This window comes from Triplophysa dalaica, chromosome 19, assembly GCF_015846415.1.
Source record: "Triplophysa dalaica isolate WHDGS20190420 chromosome 19, ASM1584641v1, whole genome shotgun sequence".
In the NCBI taxonomy this organism is placed as follows: domain Eukaryota; kingdom Metazoa; phylum Chordata; class Actinopteri; order Cypriniformes; family Nemacheilidae; genus Triplophysa; species Triplophysa dalaica.
In genome coordinates this window covers 11,266,566-11,279,529 of record NC_079560.1, presented here as the reverse complement: position 1 = coordinate 11,279,529, position 12,964 = coordinate 11,266,566, and the positions used below count along the sequence as shown (strand labels likewise).

General features: G+C 37.4%; 3 protein-coding genes across 3 annotated transcripts; 1 reads left to right on the top strand and 2 right to left on the bottom strand.

Moving 5' to 3' along the window:
• The first annotated feature begins 4,972 nt into the window (after window positions 1–4,972).
• epdl2 (ependymin-like 2) lies at window positions 4,973–7,813 on the top strand. Its single transcript, XM_056732104.1, has 6 exons — window positions 4,973–5,131; window positions 5,692–5,726; window positions 5,817–5,951; window positions 6,027–6,213; window positions 6,933–7,023; window positions 7,585–7,813. Exons 1-6 carry the CDS (start codon window positions 5,056–5,058, stop codon window positions 7,709–7,711), a joined length of 651 nt encoding a protein of 216 aa, XP_056588082.1. The 5' UTR covers window positions 4,973–5,055; the 3' UTR covers window positions 7,712–7,813.
• Window positions 7,814–7,818: 5 nt separating this feature from the next.
• otub1a (OTU deubiquitinase, ubiquitin aldehyde binding 1a) lies at window positions 7,819–10,997 on the bottom strand. Its single transcript, XM_056732103.1, has 7 exons — window positions 10,882–10,997; window positions 10,420–10,481; window positions 10,105–10,203; window positions 9,755–9,873; window positions 8,887–8,971; window positions 8,613–8,807; window positions 7,819–8,363 (listed from the first exon to the last, which is right to left on the bottom strand). The coding sequence occupies exons 1-7, from the start codon at window positions 10,925–10,927 to the stop codon at window positions 8,166–8,168; spliced, it is 804 nt and encodes a 267-aa protein (XP_056588081.1). The 5' UTR covers window positions 10,928–10,997; the 3' UTR covers window positions 7,819–8,165.
• A 290-nt stretch (window positions 10,998–11,287) lies between these two features.
• LOC130408122 (cytochrome c oxidase subunit 8A, mitochondrial) lies at window positions 11,288–12,418 on the bottom strand. The gene is made up of 2 exons (XM_056731590.1): window positions 12,261–12,418; window positions 11,288–11,667 (listed from the first exon to the last, which is right to left on the bottom strand). The coding sequence occupies exons 1-2, from the start codon at window positions 12,378–12,380 to the stop codon at window positions 11,563–11,565; spliced, it is 225 nt and encodes a 74-aa protein (XP_056587568.1). The 5' UTR covers window positions 12,381–12,418; the 3' UTR covers window positions 11,288–11,562.
• Between the last annotated feature and the right edge of the window lie 546 nt (window positions 12,419–12,964).

Below are 12,964 nucleotides of genomic sequence, written 5' to 3'. Positions count from 1 at the left end.
CAGTTCGGTTCGTCCCGTTTTGACCCTTCCTGAAAAATAACCCAGATTTGTTAGATGTTGTGTAAAAATGTATAAAACACGTACAATAAAAACTCGGACGACCTCAACTGACCTGGAGTTTGTTAGTAAACATAAATGTGCCTCTCTCCCACACGCACGCATGTTTTCTCGGTTGCGGCCATGTGTATGTGTAAATATTTCCACGAGTTAGACAAGGCTTTGAAATGAAGGCTTTCAAAACCTTGATACAATTGATGTTATTCGACTTGATATCCGTTTAAAAAATGAATGGAAGGATTGAAGATATGAGGAAATGCCGCAATGAAAAACATCTAACATCGTAGGTAAACAGCATTTCCCCATCAAAGCTTACAATGTTGCAACAAGCAGAGACATGATGCCTCCTATCCATCAATAAGGTTCATAAAATCTGTAAACTGGACCTGCCAACTTCTTTCAAACCTAAATTTAGTTTTCGACAAGGCACACCTCAATCCGCATAATCCATCATGCATCTTTCCCACACTCACACAAATCTCAAAACATCACTTCAGTGTATGTTTTCGGTGTATGTTTATGCACTCTTATTGAAAGTCTTTTAGGGATTCTCCTCTGATAAAATGTTCAACATAAACCAGGAGTCTGGCAGCGAGATCAAGTATCTGTTCTGACAGCTACAGTAAAAACTTCAATGCAGTTAAATAGTAAATTATACACCCCAGACATGCTATTATACTCCTGCTTTATAATTGAAAAGGCAAGAAAAACGTGACAGAATGATGCAAGAAAACTAGTCAAACTTTAAGGAGACACGAGGAGATTTTAGCGGCATCTAGGGGTGAGGTTGCAAATTGCGCAACCAATGGCTCAATCCACCCCTCGCTCCTCCCTTTTGAAGCACTACGGTGGCTGACACAGAACAAAGATGTTGTCATGTTTTTACTTATATTATGTATTTTTCGAAACGCATTCTGTAGCGTAGTTTGTCCATGGCTACCTTAGAAACAACATAATGAATTCTGTGTAAGGGGACCAAGCGGCAACCTTCCGATCTCTCTCGTGAAACCAACACGGAATTGATTTAGCAGCAATTCATCGACTATAGCCTGGTACAAGAAAAAAGGTCTATATAGCTAATTTTACCCTTCATGACAACTGTGAGGAGGGTGAATTTTTCTATAACTCACCCGTTGAACTTATAATAAGCCTAAAAATTCTGTAAATTAGGTGCATGACCAATAGAGTGACAAGTGGTTCCAGCAAACCGGGCGCCTCTGCTCCAAACATGTTCTGCCTCTTTGACCATTATCGATTATCCGGGAGTGGCGCGCTGCTAATATGCCAACAACCGGCTCCACCCACTTTAAGCTTCAAAACAGCTCCTCAGAAACCTATAGGTGACGTCACGGACACTACCTCCATATTTGTACAGTCTGTGAAGGGGACCTGCAGTCTATGTAGATAGAAATTGCTCATTCTGTAATAATAACCCTTCATTATACACCTCTAAAGACAGATCCTCCAAAAAATTACACACAGCACTGTGTCGTCATGTAATCACTTTTATGTTTTCATAAACCAATATGAGTTCAAACTCATACGTTTGTTCCACGTTTCCATGTTTTTTGGGAAAGTATGGCATAGACATTCTGATATTAATTCTTTTTTTGAACAAAATGGATTGGAACGGCATGAGGGTAAATGATTTTTCATTTTTCATTTTTCAATTTTCATTCCTGGCTGAACTATTCTTGTAAAGGCCATTAGTTTATGACAACACATCAAGGAATGTTAATTATCTTTGCATATTTAATCGCTTGACATGACAGGACTGGATGGAGAGACCACGCTTTTGTGAAGTCTGAGCTGCTACCGATCCTCTGGATCTTCAGCCTCCACACGATCTGCTACAACGCATCTCTTCATTGTTTTACGTTTGATACATGGCAGCACATGACGGATGTTTCTGTGATCTCTGGTGGACTGTGGTGCTTGCGAAACTGTGGTCTGCAACATCTGATGGTTTACATAGGTCCTGATGAAACAAAACACACATCAATCACTGAATAAATGGCCATTTCATCGTTTTTGCAAAAACTTGGCCGCCGAGCAGCGTATTGTAACCTAAAACTGTAATCAGTCTTATGCTGAATGCTAAATACCCCTTGAAAAAAATATTCTGGGTTATGTCTATCAACAGCACCAGTGTCCTGCTGGAGATTTCCACAGAAAATTATTTCCATCAGAAGTTACTTCTTCATTACTAGGAATTACAATGGAAGCGTATAGCAGGCACTGGTTAACCTATGAATTGATGAAATATTATATAAAAATGGGTTTGAGAATTGCAACCAATGGCTCGCTCCACCCCTCCCTTTTAAAGCACTACGGTTGACGACACAGGACAAAGATGTCGTCACGTTTTAACTTCTTTGTCTGAGGAGATAACATGTTCAGAAACGCGCTCTGTAGAGCAGTTGATCCTTTAGGGCTACATGACAAATTCCATGCAAGGGGACCGGTAGAATAACTCAAGAGAGAAATAACTAAATCTGAGGTAATAAAAACATAACGCTTCATTATGTAAGGTCTTTATACTGCTGAAGACATATTATGTATATTATATTGCATTTCTTTAAATAGATCCCCAAAAATATCACAGCACCTTTAACCAGGGACTCTTTAGGGCCAGGGACTCTTACACTGTAAAAAATAACAACAGGATTTACTTAATTTTTTGTAAAAAGAAGTTTTGCACACAAGTAAATTTCTATAACTTATTAAGTACATTTTACTTAATTTTTGTGTCAAGTTTTTGCACCCAGTTAACTGTAAAAACAAGAAAACTGAAAATGTAAACTAAGAAATTTACTAAATCTTTCAGGATGTTTTAAATTAAATCAAGCAAAAGCTGAGACATCTTTCTTGTTGTGCCAAGCTCTTCAATACTTTATTGTGTACAATGGTGAGTGGGGGGCTTCAAATATCGTTGTAGGCAAGAAGGGGTCTTAAAGTCAAAAAGGTTGAAGTCCACTGTTCTAGAATAGTTAGACTGAAAATTGCTAATCATACAATTCGATAGTTGCACAAGATGGCGGCGCCAGTGAGTTTTTTAGATGCCAGGGTTGGCAGTCTAGTTTCTGAATAATGCTGTATGGGGAAAGGAGGATTTTGGCCGGTAAATCTGGGTGTTTTTTTAGATAAAAAAGAAGATAGTAATATATCAGGGATATGACAGACCCTCTTTACATTGCTAAGCACTTCGTTGAGCCAAAACAACTCGATGGTTTTGTACGGTCAGAAATTAGTCTGCTGACTCTGGCGTCGCAAAATCTCACAAGCGCCATCTTGTGCAACTTGCCTATTGTAAAACTGTTTATAATGAAGGTTTGCTTCAGTGAAGAACTATCACAAAAATATTGAGTTTAGATTTAAGAAGTTGTTTTATCGCTAAGCATTTTAATATAAACTATTAAAATCACTGGGGCCATAACTGAAGAAGATCATTTGATGAAAGAAGAAATAGACTATTTGATAACTCCATAGCTGGCTCTATAGCCGTTTAAATCACTGATCTGCTGATAAACTCACTACTATAACGCAGTAGTGCAAGTGCAATAGCAAGTCAACAACAGCTAGAACCATCAGTTTGGTGTTTATTGGTGCGTTAAACCATGTGTTGGATGTACCTGTGCCAAATGAGTTTAAAGTTTCAGGCCTCAAAGCCCAGCATTTAATAACGGACAACCCTGCCAAAAATTCAAACCAATTAAAAAAAAAAAAAAAACATATAAGAGTTTTAATGAAACAAAACAACATTTTACACAAGCTCAAACTTCCATCGTACACAAAATAATATTTAACTGTGTTTTTAATCTTTAGCCCATAATAAGTAACTTTCTTTGTCATTCTGACATCAAAGAGGTCACACGAGCTTCATGGATCTCCTGACAGACATGTGTTATATGTGTTGTACTTTGACTGCTGTAAAGAAGCAATCAAAATGGTAATTCAAACCGTGTAAACCTATATATCAAAGGAAATGAGGTGTAACACAAGACCTCCTTGAACAAAAGTGAATTTCTTTGATGTGCCCTCTTGATAAGAGCACAGTGGATAAATATGCGCTCTACACGCCGAGGCTTGATTTTCTCTTTCTTACCCCGGAAAAATTCAGATGGACATCAGTCAAAAAAAACGTTTATTTGCATTGGTGTAGGTGTCAGGGGAACCTGTACATGCACGCAGATTTACAACTTGCATGGGGACAAAAGAGCTGCGTTCTTAGTTTCTCTGCTCATTAAAATAGTTTCAAGGGGCATCACGAACCCTGATAAAAATCTGCTGGGCCAAATGCCACATTTCTGTGTTGATGTTGGATGGAGATTTGATTGTATTCATTTGTTTGTTGGAGCAGTTGAAGAATACATTGTGTTATGAATAACTAGCTGTCTGTAAACAAGAATGTATTCACGAGGTGATAATAGAAAGCACATTCATCTTTATGACCGATGCAGCGTGTCATGTTAACATATTGACAGATAACATTCGGTGCAGATCCAACACATTTCTAACAGATTTGAGAGCTTTTTAGGATCATATGTTCTTCTCATTCACAGTGAATTGTTTTATGACCAGCACCTGCTCTTGAACATTGACCTGTTCAACCTTAAAAATGAGGGCAAGTAAATGAAAAAAACAAATATGATGTCATTATGCTGAGTTTGCGTCATGTGACCACAGGGAATGTTCACTCCAGTTCAGGATTTACACTTGACAATCAATATCTTATCAAGGACACTTGGCAGTAGCCCATTATTACAAACCTCCCATTCAGTATTAGGTTATTGTATTTTGCTCTTGCACTTTTTTCTATGACCTTTACCTTTAATCTACTGTCCAGATACCTCAAAATGTCCAGTGTGGGTTGGAAGGAAAACACGGAGTGATGACCTGAAGTTGATTATATAAGAGAGGGCAGAGCAGAACTGGACACACTGCTGCTGGTTGCCGGTGTTGCTTTGGCTCCTGATTTGCCAGCTCTCTACGGTCACTATGAAGATCCTGTTTGTGATCCCGGTTGGCCTGATCCTGATTCTCGGCAGCTGTGCACAGAAGCCTCATCCCTGCAGTAAGACTTTCTGACCTGTTGTCCTTGCCTGTTATATAAGAACAAAACACATTTTTGCTAATATGTTCAGTTTTTCAACAGTAAAACAGGAGAGTGTAAAAAAATCTAATTTGACCAGATGAATTTATTGTTGTATGTGTATTAGGTATCATGAACAAACAAAGACCTGCAAAGGGATAGTTCAACAAAAGATAAAAAGTCGGTCTTCATTTATTCTCCCTCTTTTGGAACACAAAAGAAGATATTTTGAAAAATGTCTTTGTGGTTTTGTGTCCATATTATGGAAGTCAATGGGGTCCAATGTTGTTTGGTTATGAACATACTTCAAAATATTTTCTTTTGTGTTATGCTGAAGAAAGAAAGTAATAAGTAGTAGTAAATGATGAAAGTCATTTAAAAAAACAGAAAAGACTTTTCATTTTGGGGTTAACTATCCCTTTAAAAGTCATTCAACAATAAACAATTGTTCTGTATCCATTAGCAGATGTTATAATTTGCGCTCTTTTGTTGATACTGATTGTTTCGGATATTTTAACCTTTTTAACTTTCATGAATTCCAGGGGCTCCTCCATTGCTTGAGGGGAAACTGACTGTGGTATGGGACTGGCTTGAAAAGAGCATTTAAAGTATTATAGGTGTCATTTTCAGGCTGTGAGAAACATCTCTTTCTTCTATTCAAACACAGCTCGTCCCAGGGGAGAAGATCCGTGTTTATGAGAAATTCTATTATGATGCCATTGGTCAAAATGTTCGCGTTGTAGCCTTTGGAAAGGAAGACAACAAGACCATCTTTGCAGACAGGCTTTTACACTTCAGAGAGGTACAGTCAAACACCACAGCTTTTAATATGAATTGAAGATAATGCATAATTTGTAAATGTGTTGTAACTCCACAGGGTGTCAAATATGATATTCACTATCACAACCAGAGCTGTGTAAAGACGGCATTAAAGGAACCGTTCGCACCTATCGAGGTTCCCCATGATGCCCACTTTTTGCATCAGTTAGTCATGGGTAGCAGCTCTAGACCAGGAGAAGGACTGCTTGTTAATAACTGGGAAGGAGTTGTGTCTCAAACAAAAGGTATAAGATGATATTATTTGCTGATTCTGAATGATGTTCTTATAGGAACCATTAGTGTTTATAACATGTTGGTATACTACAGAACCAATGATGACTGATTTGTTCTTTTTCTATTTAAACTATACACGATTCTCACATATTGTCGCTGTCCTTCTGAAACCTTGGATGCCCAAAGTATCTGTTATTCTGGAAATGGAAATGAAAACTTTTAAATGATAAAATTCTTTGTTGTCAAAGTTGACAAGCCCTTTTTTAATATTTTTTTTAGATATATGCGAAATGCAGTGAAAAACATAAAGGGTGACTAATAATATTGATTTAAGGACAAAAATCACAATTTATGGAGATATGAGATTTTAAAAGGACAGCAGCGATATTCATTTTGTGAGCATATATTTCATCCTCCCTTTGCAACTTATCTACAAGTTTTTGGTATGTTCATTGAGGCATATACAGCAGTTACTGAGTATATCTATTTATTCTTACTTTTTTGCACCACTGTTCAATAGTGTATATTGTCTCTGATAAAGCCAGACATTTTAATAAAGCAGATTTTTTTTTAATGTTTTACTAAAAACAATAAAACATATATGTAATACTTTGCTGTAAAATATAAAATATGTATTGTTTTTAAACACAATGAAACAAAACAAAAGTTGTTTTTGCTTAGCTAAACCAAATTTATTTTCCCTAACTAGTAGTCTTTTTTTCTTCTGCAGAGCACTACTTCATGACCTTCACTGAGTTTGGCTGTCTGCCTATCTACAGCATCTATTTTACAGAGAAAATGAATGTAGACATCATGACAAGGTTAGTGTTTGGTCTGTCCCACACTGTTACCAGTTCTGTTTTCCTGTTTTCCATTATAACCAAAGTCACACTTTTATACCCATGCCTGCGATCTTGTCTTTGACCTAAACGTAGACTGATGAAGAACATCAGGAGATTACGCAACTGTTTTTGCCTCTTAACCTATTACACGTGTTTACACTTTTCTCTTCCTCTGATCAGAGCTGTTTTCTTGCATGAATCACACGCACATGAATAAATCACAACAAATGGGTGCCTTACGAACGCTGTAAAACACCATTTCTTAATCCTGTTCTCAACTCAGTAAACATCAAACTCAAGTAAAACACTGTGTTCTTTTCAATAATAACATTCAAAAAATAATTTTGATTGGTAAATACATGTTTGACAAAACTAAATACACTAATGAAATAATTTCTACTGTTTTTTAAATCAAAGGGCATTGGTTGGTTGATAAGAATGTCATTCCTGGGTCCTAAAGCCTAAAATCTGAAGCTTAAGATTGACATGAGTATTGTTTCAGATTTTGGACAAGCGTTAACCCATTTTCTCTTACTGTAGCTTCTATGACCTAGTCAATGGAATAGAGGACCCTGAGGTCTTCATCCCTCCATCATTCTGTGATTCTGTGAAACTGCTGGAAGCCAAGGATGACACGGAGACAAACTTCTTCAAAGCTCTCCTATAAGAGGACATATGTGTGTTGTGGGCCGATTCCAAACTGCACCCCGGCCATAATAAAGACCTGTTTTAACCTACGTCACAATAAACAATAATTTGGCCATACAAACTATGCCTACTGCACATTTTTTATTCGCATGAAATTCAAATACAGTCAAACAAGCAGTTCCTTTTCTATCATAAATGACAGGAGGTCTAACTACAAGAAAATAAACCAAACCAAATGTTAATAATGTATTGTATATACAACTGTAACAAAAATGTTGCAGGTTATACAAAGAAAACTGTACAATGTCCAGTGCCTGGTATCATAGATTATCCAAAAATGTGCATCCGAGTTTTATAGGAGAAAATTGTAATGTTGAGTGTTCACTCATGTTCACATTTCACAGGTTTAGAGTTGAGTTAAACCCACAGCACTGAGACAAATGAGCCATAAGCAGCCAACAGGTGCAAAACTGCTATTTGTAAAGGATGTCGTAGTGGCCCGGTCGATAGAGGAGGAAAATCTTGGGGTCCCCATCTTCTGGAAAGATGTGGTGATTGACCGTTCCTCCTTCTCCCCTGTCCATGTACTCTACCTGGATACAGACATTTAAGACCTGAGCCAGAGCGATGATGTGAATGTGGTCACTCTCTTTGGACATTGGCTCCACCTCCTGGTCAAAACAGAGGGACGTACAGGCTTAAATGTTGCAAAGTCATTGAGGAAAGGATTACTTCATTAAACACTGTATGACAAAAAATTCTGCAATATATTCTATTGTGATTAAAGTATTGCAGTTATATTGAGTATGTGACTACACAAAGTTACCTTGAAACTTTTAACTGATTTTAAAAAATCTCAAAAAACATCTCTTCTCTTCTTTTTGAAAATATTCTCAAAATTGCATGTTGTTCACTGTTACCTGTTGACAAAACTCTCGAACCGTGCGGCCGCCGTCTACGAAGTGCTGGAAAAATTCTTCTTCTCTCTGCAGGTGGCCGGAGGTCACCAGCCGCAGATACACAACGATATAATCTGACACGCTCTGCTCATTAAAAGAGCTAAGCAGTTCTCCTACAGACGGTTGCTTATCACATGTCTCAATCAGGTCCATGAACTACAATCAAACAGATATGAAGACATACATTTAGGAGGGAAAATTTACACAGCAAACTGCATTTGAAGAAAATTCTTACTGTGTTGTGAAAATCTTCAATGGTGAATTCTGTGAATCCTTGGCTCACTAAATCCAGTTTACTCTTGGCAGCAATCGCCTTGAACCTGCCGAGTTGCGTAACCACAATTTAGAGGAGTGCAAAATCACTGCAAAACCACATTTTAGAGGAATGGCACGAAGGTACGAGCAGCGATTTGCGACCATTACCAGGCTTTCTTTACTCTATACATTTAGGCTTGAAGGGGCAGTTCACCCCACCCAAAAATTTTGTCATTTACGAGTTGTTCCAAGTCTGTAAATATTTCTTTGTTCTGTTGGACACAAATGAAGATATTTTGAAGAATGTAGAAAAGCAAACAGTTCTTGGCATCCGTAGTAAGAGAAATGACAACGGTAGTCAAAAGTACCTCATAGCTGTTTGCTTTACTACATCCTTCAAAGTTTCACCTTTATGTTCAACATAACAAAGAAATTTATGAAGCTTTTTTACTACTATGGTGGTCAATGGTTGCAGATAACTGTTTGGTTAAAGCATTCTTCAAAATATCTTGGTCTGTGTTCCTCAGAACAAAGATATATATACAGATTTGGAACAACCTTTTCATTTCGGGGCGAACTATTCCTTTAACAAGGTGTGATGCTGTTAATTTGTATGTCCAAACTGAAGGGAAAATGCTGCTTGATATAACCACAGCCAATCTGAGCATATTTAAGAGGGTACCAATGAGACTTTATAATAAAAAGGGATAGCTACTTATCGTTACGTCACAAAAATAAAAACTGGGTGACATACTTTAATATCCCTTTGTGTTTCAGATTTCCAATCGTTACTTTATGCCTAGTTACCAGTGTAATCCAATGTACTTAAATGTAGGCTGGGAGGTTACCTGTGTAATTCTTTGCTGTCGTCAAGTAAAGACTCCAGATGTGAGAAACCAAAGGCTCGGTAGAAACAATTTCCATCTGGTCGTGTTTTGCGTATGGCTATGTACTTCTTTTCTAAATCCTGTTGACACAATAATTAACATTACTGAAAAGAACATGAAGAAAGCTGGAATTGATATATGTTCATAAATAAACATTAGATTCTCTTTTCCCTTCGGGTTATGTGACAACAGCACTAACACACACCTGCGTAATGATAATTACTAGATAACAGCTGGGCGAGGAGATGATGCCAAACAAGATGCTTTACTCACACTGTTTAACAAAATTACTGCTGAAAAAGTGTTCTTACTTGTATTTTCTTCTGGTAAACAATGTCGTTTTCGGCATACTCTTTCTTGAGGATGGCCAAATCCTTTCTTTCCGACACCAGAGAAATACTGGTGGCTATCTATAATAACAAGCACACTGGGTTAAAATATAATCCATGCAACCTCTTGTCGTTTTAATCATTTGCACGATTTTAGTAACTTAACTAATTTGGTAAATATGTGTATTCTCAGTATTATGTCCTTGTGTGTGTAAAGGGCTGCAGTGTGGATCACAAGTTTTTCACATCATGACGTCATGTGTTCACACAATGAAAACAGCAACACAAAACAATTACCTCTAGCTGAATTCGATCTTGCTGTGCAATAATGGCCTCATCATATGCAAGACAATTCAGCCCTGTCAAAGAATAAATAGATTTAAGTGCAAATGTGTATCATTACCATTAGTCGCATTAAACATCATGTATGCTACTAACGTTGCGAAGAATGTAACGGTGTTCCCAAAACTTACTTCTAGTCTAATATTTAATGTAACATTGCACGTGATTTCTATAACATAAATGGGGACTATCTTCGTATCCGGAACGGTAACATTACGGAAATAATTTACTTTATTTCGCACTGTGTGTTGTAAAACATCAACAATGAACTCTCTATTGTTGTTAGCAGATTAGTCGCCAGCTAGCTTCATGCGCTCTATTCGCGTGGTTTACTTAAAAAAAATAACATAACAGCTAAACAAGTGCAACGCGCAGTAATAACACATATGTAGGAACCTGTTATAAAGCAATTCTGACCATCACTCTCTTTTGAAGAAATCTCTTTCTGTTGCTTCTCCGCCATGTTCTTGCTGAACACTCATTTCCGGTCACCTGACTGGAAGCGCTCGAGATGAAGACACTTCCGGTTGTAATGTTCTTATGACACGCTATTTTTTGTTTTATAGCAAGGCAACATTTGATCATGTCAAGATACGTTTATCCACTCCTAGGCAAAATAGTTTATAGAGTTTTAAAATTTTAACATTACTGTATTAACATAAACATGTAAATATTATATATAAATATCCAATCCAATACTAACAAATCTTAATTGTGATATATTTTGAAAAAATTACCTTACAATTGCAAACGTATGGAAAAGCATGATATTTAACACCGTCATACGAGAACATATAATACATAACAGTGAGACAATACAGACTTAAGATTTAAATAAGGGTTTATTTCCAATGTAACAGGCTCCATGTAAAGACAATTCAATCACCCATTGTAATGTATTACAGCTTTTAACAGAGAGCAAAATGCTCGGTATAAGACCGGAATGGTTGGAGAATAGTAAATGGTCGCATGGAGAGGTAGCTGGGTGCACAAGGAGACAAGTTGTTCAGGTAGGATGAAGGTCAGTGGGATTGTGGTCCCAACATGCGATAAAAGCAATAAAATCGGTCAAACTGCTTTCAGTCCATGACTGGTGGATCACTTAGCAGAACCCCTATTTCTGTAGTTTTCCAGGTTGGCCAGAACCCACCCAGCTGGTCCCAGGATAGCGATGGTAAACATTGTCAGACCAACTGCTGTCTCCTGTCAAAGGACAAAAAAATCATGCAAACATTTGTTAGGGAAGTTACTTGTTGGTATACATCCTTGCTTTTTTTGATGTCAATGCATACTGTCATTGCAAGCAACAAACACAACTGTTAGCATTTAACATTCTCTAATGTAATAACCTGCATCCTTTAACAATTTATGGAAAATATTTTTTTTATGAAACGTATTATTTATCTTGTTTATTGTGTAAACTAATGATTAACTTACGCATATAGCTAAAAAAAACAAGTAAGTTGTGTTGTAAATAACCTAACATTCTTTAAGTGCGCTTGTGTAACGTTAAGTACTTCTATCGTCCTGAGGCGGCGCTATTCTGCCACGACCTTCCATATCACAGATGTCAATTTAACTTTGGACCCAAAAACACACTGAATCGGAAAAAAAATCGAAAATGCGTCGGTGGTCTTTTCATAAAAAACATCTTCATTAAAACGGAGCCAAACCGGATCTCTATATTTCAACTGGTCACATAATCCGATTCGAATCTAAAGGTGAATGCCAAGGAGGTAATGGCGTGCTCGTCTAGAGATTCAAAGAAAACAATATTCTCTTTAGAAAAGACTTACAGCGAGACCAATAGACTCCTTGGCTGGTCGTGTGGCGATGTTCGCTCGCTGGGTTATGGATGATCCACGCAGAACCGGTGCGGTGCGGATTCGAGCGAGTCCTCTTAAAAGTCCAGACATCTTGCTTCTCTGAAAGCGAATGAGCGTAACGGACAGGAACAGGAAATGGCACCGGAAGTGCTGTAAGAATTCCGCAAGCGCTCATGGGATATGTAGTTTTTTGGGGCCTGAATGTTTTCAATTAAAAACAAGTTTGCATCGTCACTTGTTTCACTAATGCGTCTGTTAGATAACACTGACAGGCAAGTGCTTTGATGCGTATGGTTAAATAATAACAGAAAACTTTAAAAAGTTAATGCTTTCTTATACATGGCAAGCCGAGCAGAACGTGTTCTTTTAGACAGTCATCGTCAGAGATTTAGGCACTTACCAGCATATTATGTAATATGGTCCTACAGTACAGTAACATTTACATGTTTTTTTTTTCATTTTCTTTAGCAAAAATATTAAATATATGGCCTACTTTAAGGTTCAGTTTCCTGGACAGGGATCAAGACAGTCCTTAAAACAACTTGCACTGACATGTCTTAAAATACATCAGTTCGTTGTGCTGTCTCAAAATGCACACAAGTATTGTTGGTTACAACTACATCAATTTTCTAAATAAACAAAGGCCTAGTCCTGGCTTAAAGGACCAGTCAGTG

What these genes read in the sequence shown, in the direction of transcription:
- LOC130408122 (XM_056731590.1), bottom strand. Translation starts at nt 12,380, where the DNA reads ATGTCTGGACTTTTAAGAGGACTCGCTCGAATCCGCACCGCACCGGTT. An exon ending in AGGAGTCTATTGGTCTCGCT is followed by an intron (nt 11,668 to 12,260) that starts GTAAGTCTTTTC and finishes GTCCTTTGACAG; the next exon opens with GAGACAGCAGTTGGTCTGAC.
- epdl2 (XM_056732104.1), top strand. Translation starts at nt 5,056, where the DNA reads ATGAAGATCCTGTTTGTGATCCCGGTTGGCCTGATCCTGATTCTCGGC. An exon ending in GGCTTTTACACTTCAGAGAG is followed by an intron (nt 5,952 to 6,026) that starts GTACAGTCAAAC and finishes GTAACTCCACAG; the next exon opens with GGTGTCAAATATGATATTCA. An exon ending in AGTTGTGTCTCAAACAAAAG is followed by an intron (nt 6,214 to 6,932) that starts GTATAAGATGAT and finishes TTTCTTCTGCAG; the next exon opens with AGCACTACTTCATGACCTTC.
- otub1a (XM_056732103.1), bottom strand. Translation starts at nt 10,927, where the DNA reads ATGGCGGAGAAGCAACAGAAAGAGATTTCTTCAAAAGAGAGTGATG. An exon ending in TTCTTCAAAAGAGAGTGATG is followed by an intron (nt 10,482 to 10,881) that starts GTCAGAATTGCT and finishes ATTCTTTGACAG; the next exon opens with GGCTGAATTGTCTTGCATAT. An exon ending in TTCGAGAGTTTTGTCAACAG is followed by an intron (nt 8,364 to 8,612) that starts GTAACAGTGAAC and finishes TGTTTTGACCAG; the next exon opens with GAGGTGGAGCCAATGTCCAA.